Genomic DNA, 11516 nt, shown 5'->3' on the forward strand with positions numbered 1-11516 from the left:
CCTAATTAATGCAGCCTAACAATCCTTTAACGGATTTGAATTATAGAAATGCGATAGTGTATTATGTGTAAGCAGGTTAAAGAGATGGGTCTTTAATCTAGATTTAAACTGACAGAGTGTGTCTGCTTCCCGAACAGTGTTAGTTTGTATTGATGGCATGTATTGATGGCATCTCTACTGTTCTCGCATTGAGAGAAATTGGGAGTAACTCACACTTCCTTCAGCCCGAGGCTTATTAGTCTCACTTTTGTTGTGAAAGGGCCTTTACAGTTGCCAAAAAATATAACTTTTAATTGTTATTAAAAATAAATGAGCAAGCCCAGTTCTGGTGACAAAACGTAAAGCAAAAGTTATGTAATGCATTACTTTCCATAAAGAGTAACTAAGTAACGCAATTAGTTACTTTTTGGGGGGGGGGGGGGGGTGTTAATACTGTAATGTAACAGTGAAACTTGAAAATATAGCTGCCTTTTAAGTTTTAGTATGGGGATCCCTCGCACAAGGATCAATCATATTTGAGGGTCTGTCTATAACACAATAAAATCTGATTATTAAAGTTATCATTTGTGTATTTGCTAATGAGAAGCCTGAGAACATCATGACGCATCAGATGCTGATGAAAGAAATCCTCATTCAAATAGACTAGTACTGTTTGTTTAAGAGTTACACAATGTGCAGCATTTGCTTATAGAGACTCAGCCTGGGACACAAAGTTCAGACGCATTCAAACCCACAACCTTTGTGTTCATCTATTCATCTACCACCAGATTTAAGCTACAAAAAAGGTGTTTTTTAGCTCTATGAAATAATGGCAATTCATTTATTTATTTTCATCATTTATTCATGCGCAAACATAAGATGAAGCCATAATTTAACTCTAAAGGCAAAATAGATTAAATTAGTCTCATGCTTGATCTTTCTTTTGTCAAAACTTTACAAAATACAACGCATTTTCAATTACTACTTTCTGTCTGGAACAGGTCATTCTAAACTAAAGGCCATACAAATGACTTGAAAGACAAATAAGATAAATAAAGATAAATAAATTACATTTTTCATCATCACCTGATACAGATTAGGAAAACAATTTCTGATAACGTGATTTAAGACATTTAGTTTATTTCAGATTTGCTAATCTTCCGATGATAATTTTCTCACGTCAGGCTTTGTATTCATGAGATGTTTTCTGTCTGGAACCACCTTAATTTGTAGTCTAATGTCTGTATCACATTCGTATATTTGATTTGCAAATCAGAATTGAAGTGACAGATGAAAGAACTGAGAAAAGCATTTCAGGAGCTCGACTGACGAGCTAGGAGCATTTTTGGTCCTGTGGAAATAAACTGTCAGTAAAAGGTTTTAGTCAATAAAAACAGTTTTAGTTCATTCACAGGTAGCCAGATAATAATCTTAGGTTATAAAAACATGATAACACTGTATTGACAGATTCTATAACTTTGAAATATCCAGTTTTGTTGTCACGACTAAAACATTTCCTAAATGTTTTATTAATTTTAGTCTTACCCAAAATCTAATATTATTTGAACATTTTCTTAGAAAAACATTTCTTAGAAAATTCATTAATTTCTGAATATTCAGTTTTGCCATGACAAGTGACTCACATGAGTGCCAGTGAAGTTAGTGCGCAGTTTCTTTCTACCTCAATGGAAATGGTTCACTGCTAATTTCTTATATGTGCATCCTCATTTCCTTTCCTCGTTTCTTAGCTCCACCCCCCTATAGGATATGAGGGAAGCATGCAAGGAAAGAAAATGAGGACAGAGGAATCAAAGGAGCGGCTATTTGTACATTGGAACAATCTTGATCACTCAAGCCTCACTTCAAAGCATCATCAGCTGCCCTTATGTTGTTAAAGTTTGTCATTTAAGACATTCATAATAAATGTTACCCTGGACCACAAAACCAGTTAAAAAAGCTGGGGTATATTTGTAGCAATAGCCAACATTACATTGTATGGGTCAAAATTATCCATTTTTCTTTTATGCCAAAAATCATTAGGATATTAATTAAAGATCATGTTCCATGAAGATATTTTGTAAATTTCTTACCGTAAATATATCAAAACTTAATTTTTTATTTGTAATATGCATTACTAAGAAATTCATTTGGACAACTTTAAAGGCGATTTTCTCAATATTGTTATCAATATAGTTTATTTAAACTGAAAAGGTAAAACCTAAATTTAAATGTAAATTATTATGACATGTGAGGGAGGGGTGGGGGGGGGGGAATATATACATGTGTCAGGCTTTTCAACAGCAGTTCAGAGTATGAAAAGACAATGCAGAAAAGCTGAGCGGATGTGGCGGAAGACAAAACTTGAAATTCACTATAACATCTATAAAGACAGCCTTCATGCTTTCAATGTGGAACTAGCCACAGCTAGACAGACCTTCTTCTCAAACCTTATAAACAGTAACTTAAACAACTCTCGCACTCTTTTTTCAAAAGTGTGCTTAACTGTTTGGAAGCAGATCTCTTAGAAGTGGTGAACGCTTCACTTCTTTCTGGGACTTTTCCAAACTCCCTGAAAACTGCAGTTGTTAAGCCCCTTCTGAAAAAGCGCAATCTTGATAACACAATGTTGAGCAACTATAGACCAATATCAAATCTTCCGTTCATAGGTAAGATTATTGAAAAGGTAGTTTTTAATCAGCTGAACAACTACTTAAACTCAAATGGATACCTGGACAATTTTCAATCTGGTTTCCGAGCACATCATAGCACAGAGACAGCGCTTATTAAGATAATAAATGATATTCTCTTCAATTCTGATTCTGGCAAAATATCAGTTCTGGTACTACTAGATCTTAGTGCTGCGTTTGACACTGTTGATCTTAACATACTTCTAGAGAGACTGGAAAACTGGATCGGGCTTTCTGGGATGGTACTCAAATGGTTCAGGTCATACTCAGAAGGAAGAGGTTATTATGTGAGTATAGGAGAGCATAAGTCTAAGTGGACGTCCATGACATGCGGAGTCCCACAAGGCTCAATTCTTGCACCACTCTTGTTTAGCCTGTATATGCTCCCACTAAGTCAAATAATGAGAAAGAACCAAATTGCCTATCACAGCTATGCTGATGATACCCAGATTTACTTAGCCTTATCTCCAAATGACTACAGCCCCATTGACTCCCTCTGCCAATGCATTGATGAAATAAACTGTTGGATGTGCCAGAACTTTCTTCAGTTAAACAAGGAGAAAACTGAAGTCATTGCATTTGGAAACAAAGATGAAGTTATCAAAGTGAATGCATACCTTGACTCTAGGGGTCAAACAACTAAAAACCAAGTCAAAAATCTTGGGGTGTTTCTGGAGACAGACCTTAGTTTTAGTAGTCATGTCAAAGCAGTAACTAAATCAGCATACTATCATCTCAAAAACATTGCAAGAATTAGATGTTTTGTGTCCAGTCAAGACTTGGAGAAACTTGTTCATGCCTTTATCACCAGCATGGTGGATTATTGTAATGGTCTCCTTCCAAAGAAGACCATTAGACAGCTGCAGCTCATCCAGAACGCTGCTGCCAGGATTCTGACTAGAACCAGAAAATCTGAGCATATCACACCAGTCCTCAGGTCCTTACACTGGCTTCCAGTTACATTTAGGATTGATTTTAAAGTACTTTTACTCATTTAAAATCACTCAATACATTGCAGATATGCTCACTGAATATAAACCTAACAGACCACTCAGATCATTAGGATCGAGTCAGTTAGAAATACCAAGGGTTCACACAAAACAAGGGGAGTCTGCTTTTAGCTATTATGCCGCCCGCAGTTGGAACCAGCTTCCAGAAGTAATCAGATGTGCTAAAACATTAGCCACTTTTAAATCCAGACTCAAAACTCATCTGGGTAACACTTTATTTTAAGGTGTCCATAATACAGAGTAATTACCTAATTAAGTACTTAGTAGTTGCCGTTGTACTTACATGAAACAAAATGTACTTACCATGTAACGAAGTTATGGAACAGCCTGTACTTACAGTTTGTAATTATGTACATAGGCAGCTACTGTTACACATATGTAACAGGCAGAGTCTGTTACACAGCTACTTATGTAACCAAAAGATTGTTACATATGTGTTGCAGACTTTATACAACGTAATTATAAATGTAAGTGCACAGGCATAAGCTACTTAAAATAAAGTGTATCAAGATTGTACTTAAGTGTACTTCATGTGTATCTATACTGTACACCTTATCCAGCTGAACCTTAGTTTGATTTAACCCACCAGTGCACAGCTTAAATACATGTAATATCTTTCTAATTACATTACAATTACATAATATTACACAGGCATAAGCTACTTAAAATAAATGTATCAAGATTGTACTTAAGTGTACAAGTAGCTGTGTAACAGACTCTGTCTGTATGTGTAACAGTAGCTGCCTTTCACATTTACATAATTACAAACTGTAATTACAGGCTTTTCCATAACTTAGTATGTATGGTAAGTATGGTAAACATGGTAAGTACATTTTATTTCATGTAAGTACAACTGCTACTACTAAGCACTTAATTAGGTAATTACTCTGTATTATGACACCTCAAAATAAAGTGTTACCCTCATCTGTTTAGCTGTGCATTTGTTGAATGAGTACTGTGCTACGTCCGAACTGATGTATAATCATTTTCTATTCTTAAATGTTTTAAATTCTTTTTAAATCAATTTTTATATAATTTTGTTTTTATTGTTGTGATTATTATAATTTTTTAATTCCTTGTTATTATTATTTTTATTGACTATTTCACTTCCTTTTATGTAAAGCACTTTGAATTACCACTGTGTATGAAATGTGCTATATAAATGAACTTGCCTTGCCTTGCCTTTTCAATGAAGAAGACTTCCGCATAGAATACACCTGTGTATCCTCGCTCACAGCTCTTCTCGAAGCCTTCTTGTTCCTCGCCTCATCACAGTGTAATTAGAGAATTGAGATGTCCTTCAAGATGGCTGAGTTTGGTCGGTTTCCAATGGGTTGAAGGTTAAAAATGCAGTTTCAAAGGGCTCTACATGATCCCAGCTGAGGAATACGGGTCTTATCTAGTGAAACAATCATTTATTTTCAAAAAAAAGCTCAAATTTATATACTTTTTAACCAGAGCAATAGCTCAACCTCACATATTATGTCATCTACAAAATTATATTTTGTCCATTCAAAACCAATAATCAATAATCCAGAAAGCAATGCATAATGAACAGAAAATAAATGCAAATATAAAATAAAGTGCTTCGAATTCATTATTTAACAAGACACACTTGGAACCCAGATAGCATCGTGACATTGATACAATGTTAAGTTTTGATCCAAACCATCATTTTGGTTGAGATTGGCATTTCAGTGTTTAAAGTATGTTGGGTCAGCATTGAAATTTTGATGAAAGTCAACAGCACACATGGGTAAAGACAGTGATACTGAACTAAGAGTGATTTGTAGTTTGTAGTAGAGTGAGCACAAGATCATGCAGGCATGCATCTCTGCAGAACATCCCAGGTGAAAAACAAGTGCACTTCCATAATGTACTTAAAGTGCTCCATTTTCACGCACTACTTTTGTACTTAATATACTAAAAATGATCTTTTAGTACTTCTTAAGATAAACCTAAGATCATCTAAGTGTACTCAACTGTGCTATTTTGAGACACCATGAATATGAACTAAAATGTACTTTTAACATACTATCTTTGTATTTAAAAAAAATTCTTTAGTTACCACTTGTAGTACACTAGAACCCATCTTTCATACACTAGTACACTCAAGTGTACTACAAGTGGTAGCTAAATATATTTTTAAAATACAAAGATAGCATGTTAAAAGTGCATTTTAGTTCATATTCATATTGCTTGTCATCAATGCATCCAACCACACTGGAAATCCTGAAGGAAATTCTGATTATTGGGTTACTTCCAGAGGTCACAGAAAGATGTTATTTTGTTATGTTGTCATAGATGTTATGAACATCATTTATCAGATTAGCCTCATTTAAACCGATTTTTACACCACTGACTTACAGTCCTGTGAAACTCCTCTTTGATGGATTTGTTCCCAGGAAAAAAGAATGAGTGTGAGAGGGATGCACACTTTCCTTAAAATCTGCATACAGCGGACTTATAATGTGCTCTGCATCTCCGATGTTTTAAAGCGCATTTTTCTTATTTTGCAAATTATCTGTCAGTGGGGTAAGAAATTAAAAATATTCTTGTTTCAGTTTGCATTAAGATTATTTTTCTTAAAAAATAGTCCCCTCATGCTTCAAAAGCTCCACGATCATCCCCGTCGTAAAGAAACCCAAAATTACTGGACTTAATGACTACAGACCTGTGGCTCTAATGTCTGTGGTCATGAAATCATTTGAAAGACTGGTTTTGGCTTATCTGAAGGCCTCCATTGGACAACCTGCAGTTTGCCTACAGAGCAAACAGGTCTGTGGATGATGCAGTCAACATGGGACTGCACTTCATCCTGCAGCATCTGGACAGACCAGGGACTTGACCACCGTCATTCAGGACAGTGACGAGTCTGCTTACAGACGGGAGGTTAAAGAGCTGACTGTCTGGTGCAGTCTTAACAACCTGGAGCTCAACACGCTCAAAACAGTGGAGATGATCGTGGACTTCAGGAGAACCTGCAACAGCTGCTGAAACAGTTCTACTCTGCCATCATTGAATCTGTCCTCTGCACTTCAATAACTGTCTGGTTCAGCTCAGCTACCAAATCTGACCTCAGAAGACTACAGAGGGACTGCTGAGCGAATCATTGGTACAACCCTCCCTACTCTCCAAGAACTGTACTTATCCAGAGTGAGCAAAAGGGCTGAAATCACTCTGGACCCTCACATCCAGCACACTCCCTCTTTGAACTGTTGCCGTCTGGTCGACGCTACAGAGCTCTGAGCACCAGAACGACCAGCACAGGAACAGTTTCTTCCCTCAAACAATCCATCTCATGAACACTTGACATTAAACGTGGAACACACAACACTATTATACATTATTTATTCACCACACATACTTATTTTTTCATTTCAAATTTGCACATATCAGACCTGTACACACATAATTGTCTATATTATATATTGTGTTTTTGCTATTTTGTACATTGCCTATTTGTATATTATTATTTTATTATCTGTGTCCTGTCCTGTTGCTGTCTTTCTGTTGCACTGTGGAGCTTCTGTCACTATAACTAATTCCTCGTATGTGTAAACATACCTGGCCAATAAAGCTCATTCGGATTGTGATTCTAGTCTCAGTTAGCCTACAGAAAATGAGATTTATGCAATGGCCATAGCTCAGAGGTGTTTAATGATTTTATTGATCTCTAATGATCTTGATTAGCTGGGTGTGTTTAATTAGTGCTGGAGATAAATCTCATCACATTTTGAAGACCTTATATGATTTTCAAAATCTTTTAGTGTGTACCCAGCATTATGTGGAAGCTGGAAAGATTGGTGATCTAATGCTGGGTACGCACTAAAAGATTTTGAAAATCATATAAGGTCTTCAAAATGTTAGAGACCACAAACAGAAGGGGTCTTCGGCTTCCAGTTACCCCCACATCATGCAGTTAGTGTTGACGCATCAATAATGACTTAACATTGTTTCAACGGTAGCTTGCTATCTGGGAAAGAATCAGGATATGAAGGTAAGACAATAAACATAGTGATAGACTTTATTTGCTATTTAGCATTTGTCTGGTAGATGACTAAATTTAGTGAATAATGGTGTGAACAGCAAAGTACATTTGTATTTAGTGTCTTTTCAAAAGCAAGTCTATTCCGTGGCATTACTCTTACTCTTGCAGTCCTTCTTTTGGAAGACATTGCCATCGGATTGGTTTATCCATGACAGTGTAGCATGTTCTTCCAAGCCCTTCTCCTTCAGTATTTTCTCCATCTGAAGAAAACAAACTGACATTAGAGTGATCGTACTGATGTATTTTCCCATTAGAGTTACAGTGGTAAGGAGACTCACCTTCTCTAACATCTCTTTCTTCACTCTAGGATCATTCAGATTTTGGCTTGATTTGACTTCGACTCTCACGATCGATCGTCTCTTCCTCTCTGTGAGAAACACACACTGAAGCTTTCATAGTTATATTGAACAGAAATGGTGTGGCACTAATAACCTGTCCCTCAATGTGAGTAAGACAAAGGAGGTTGTGATGGACTTCAGGAGAAACTCCGGTGACCACCCCCCACTGACCATCGACAGCTCGACTGTGGAGAGAGTCAGCAGCACTAAATTCCTGGGGGTGCACATCACAGAGGATCTCACCTGGTCCACCAACACCATGTCACTCTCCAAGAAGGCACAACAGCGCCTACACTTTCTCCGCCGGCTGAAAAGAGCAAGTCTCCCTCCACCCATCCTCACCACTTTCTACAGGGGCACCATTGAGAGTGTGCTGACCAGCTGCATCACTGTCTGGTACGGGAACTGTACCGCAGCAGACCGCAAGACCCTCCAGCGGACAGTGAACACCGCTGCAAGGATCATCGGTGCCCCTCTCCCCTCCATCCTGGACATTTTCCTCACACGATGCTCCAGCAAAGCCAACAGTATCGTGAAGGACTCAACGCATCCCTCCCACAGTCTCTTCCAGCTCCTACCATCAGGAAGACGGTAGTGCAATCAAAGTGTGCTACACACAGGTGAGTGGGCCTGTACAAACCACCTGTAGTAGCTCACTCTCCTCCTCTATGTGCACTAGTCACTTTCCACACACACTGCTGTGTACACAAATCCCACAAAAAGACTCAGTAATACACGTATGTTTACATGCTCATGCACTACAAATCATCCTGCACTGTTCCCCAGACAGCTGCTGACTCACAATGTTTCTCTTCGCACATGTACAGTATTTATCTGAAGCACTTGTATAGTTTGTATTTTTTAGTTTATGTATAGGTAAAAAAAAAATATTTTTTTTATATATAGTATATTTATAGTCAAAATCTATCAGTAGGATAGTTGTGTATAGGTTTATATTGTTTTACTTCATTGTTGTATGCCTGTATTTATGTAGCACCGTGGTCCTGTGAAGCACGACATTTCGTTCCACTGTATGCCCCGCATGTAGCGGAATGACAATAAAGCTCAACTTGACTTGAATTCTTATGATCATTTGTCCGTTTTCATATGATTTGCTCACACCTCACTCGTGCGAATTCATACAGAATCACCATAATGATAGCATTGTAGTTGTAGAGCGGGAAGTTGAGCCACCCCTTTTTTTCTAGACATCCCTAACAAAGCTGGTGATATGACTTCACGTATTTGAAGATTTAACCATTTTATTAACCCTGTGATGGAGAGAGGCCCGTTGAATACTTGTTAAGTACGTTTAGGTTTTTTGCTGTTCAAAGTGATTTTTGTATGTTCAAGGACTCATGCTTCTTGTGTCTGAAAAATTACAGACAAATCTGAAAAAATAAAATAATATTGTATGTGATTGTGCTTTAGGAAGTTATAATATGAGCCTATAACGTTAGCATGATGTCTAAACTGCTGGATGATACAGGTTTGTTAAAATGGCAGGATCGAGGTAATTTGAGCCAGTGGCTCACCCCTTCTTATGATTGTAAAATATTATTTTACTTTAATTCTTACATTTACACATTAAGATGAGCAACTCACCAAGATGGCAGACAAATGCAAATTGTTGTTCACAGTGTCCGTCATTCCAGAGTTTATTGTGAATCTGAACACACCACTGTTTTCCGGCATAATTGTTGGGCTGTCCAGGTTCCCAGTCTGTGTATGTGGAGCTGCTCTGATCCGACCAGATTAAAGGAGCATCACCTGAAGTCCGATAGAATCCAATCCAAACGGTGGATTGTCCTGTAATGTTTAGAATATTATCGTTATCTTGCTGGTTGTTGACGGTGGCGAGATCAGTGTAATGCTGTCTGCAGTACATCTGCGCATCGGTCCAGTTCACTTTCTCAGGCACAAAGAAATAGTCATGAAGCTGTGCGAACATCACGCGCATCAGAGCTGAAGAATAGAGAAAGAGACAAACATTTCAGTTTATGCATCCTATTTTGTTTTTTAAATAGTTGAATGCACTTGTTAATAAATATCTCATTATGACATGGTTTTTAATATCTCCAAAAGCAGTGATGTTCACCTGATAACAGCACAAAGATCAAATTAGTCCTCATGACGACAGATGCACAGACTGCTCAGCTGGGACAAGAAAGCTTGTGGGATCCTTCCACTTTGTAAAGTTTGTGTTAGAAGTCTTGCACTGTTTAATTATGCTTATGTGACATCACTGTTGATGCAAATGGAAAATCACATTCAAAGGATGTCAGCGCAGATCAGGATCAGAGCCAGATCACAGCCAGAGATCGTATTTTCTGATTCTTGTACTGTGTTTTGTTGTATGACTTGCCTACATGGACCCTAAAAAGTATTTGGACGCTTACCAAAGATGTGCAATATTAAACATTGACATCTTTGCATGATGGAATATAATCCTAACTTGGTTAAGGAAACCTTCATCTGAACAGACTAGTAGAGTGCTTAAGACTTGCAAACTTTGTTTAAAGTTGCACTTGAAATGGAACAGAAGGTTCAGAACTCATTTGTCTCAGGATCAAATCCACAACCTTTGTGTTCATCTATTCATTTACCAGAGTCAAGTGGAAAAAGGAGTTTTGTGAATCAAATGAACCTGACTCACAATGGCAATAATCAATATTCACTTTATATTATTCTCCTTATTTATTCATGCACATGATTCAGTGTTAATTCAATGTTATTAAAGCAAAACTGGTTAGAAATTCATCTCATGTGTAATGATGTTTCTTTCATGTACTCAGATAATGCAAAACCTTTTCAAGAGAATTTACCCAAATATTGCTTTCAAATTGAAGCATTTTTTTTTCTATTAAAAACTGTACAAACTTGCATGCAAGTTGTGATAATCTTCTTATGTTATTAAGTTGAACTTTTACATTTGCAAATTTCTTTTAGTGATAATTTGCCTCACGTTAGTCCTTTCATTCAGAAGCCGTTTCCTCACTGCTACCATCAAACGAGGACCTGTTTTTAATAGAAAAAAAAAATGCTTCAATTTGCAGTAATAGTTGGGCAATAAGTAATAAATGGGAAAGGTCTCTTGAAATGTTTTGCATTATCCGAGTACATGAAAATCAGGTCCTCGTTTGATGGTAGCAGTGAGGAAACAGCTTCTGAATGAAAGGACTAACGTGAGGCAAATTATCACTAAAAGAAATTTGCAAATGTAAAAGTTCAACTTAATAACATAAGAAGATTATCACAACTTGCATGCAAGTTTGTACAGTTTTTAATAGAAAAAAAAATGCTTCAATTTATAGTAATAGTTGGGCAATAAGTAATAACTGAAAGGTTTTGCATTATCTAAGTACATGAAAATCTGTACAAACTTGCATGCAAGTTGTGATAATCTTCTTATGTTAAGATGAATTTTTACATTTGCAAATTTCTTTTAGTG

General features: G+C 36.9%; 1 protein-coding gene across 1 annotated transcript; it reads right to left on the bottom strand.

The window, feature by feature from the left end:
• Positions 1-7733: 7733 nt before the first annotated feature.
• LOC131544645 (lectin-like) lies at positions 7734-10772 on the bottom strand. Its single transcript, XM_058782999.1, has 4 exons — positions 10164-10772; positions 9671-10030; positions 8006-8094; positions 7734-7927 (listed from the first exon to the last, which is right to left on the bottom strand). Exons 1-4 carry the CDS (start codon positions 10195-10197, stop codon positions 7805-7807), a joined length of 606 nt encoding a protein of 201 aa, XP_058638982.1. The 5' UTR covers positions 10198-10772; the 3' UTR covers positions 7734-7804.
• Between the last annotated feature and the right edge of the window lie 744 nt (positions 10773-11516).

The sequence above is a fragment of the Onychostoma macrolepis genome, chromosome 07, assembly GCF_012432095.1.
Source record: "Onychostoma macrolepis isolate SWU-2019 chromosome 07, ASM1243209v1, whole genome shotgun sequence".
Classification (NCBI taxonomy): domain Eukaryota; kingdom Metazoa; phylum Chordata; class Actinopteri; order Cypriniformes; family Cyprinidae; genus Onychostoma; species Onychostoma macrolepis.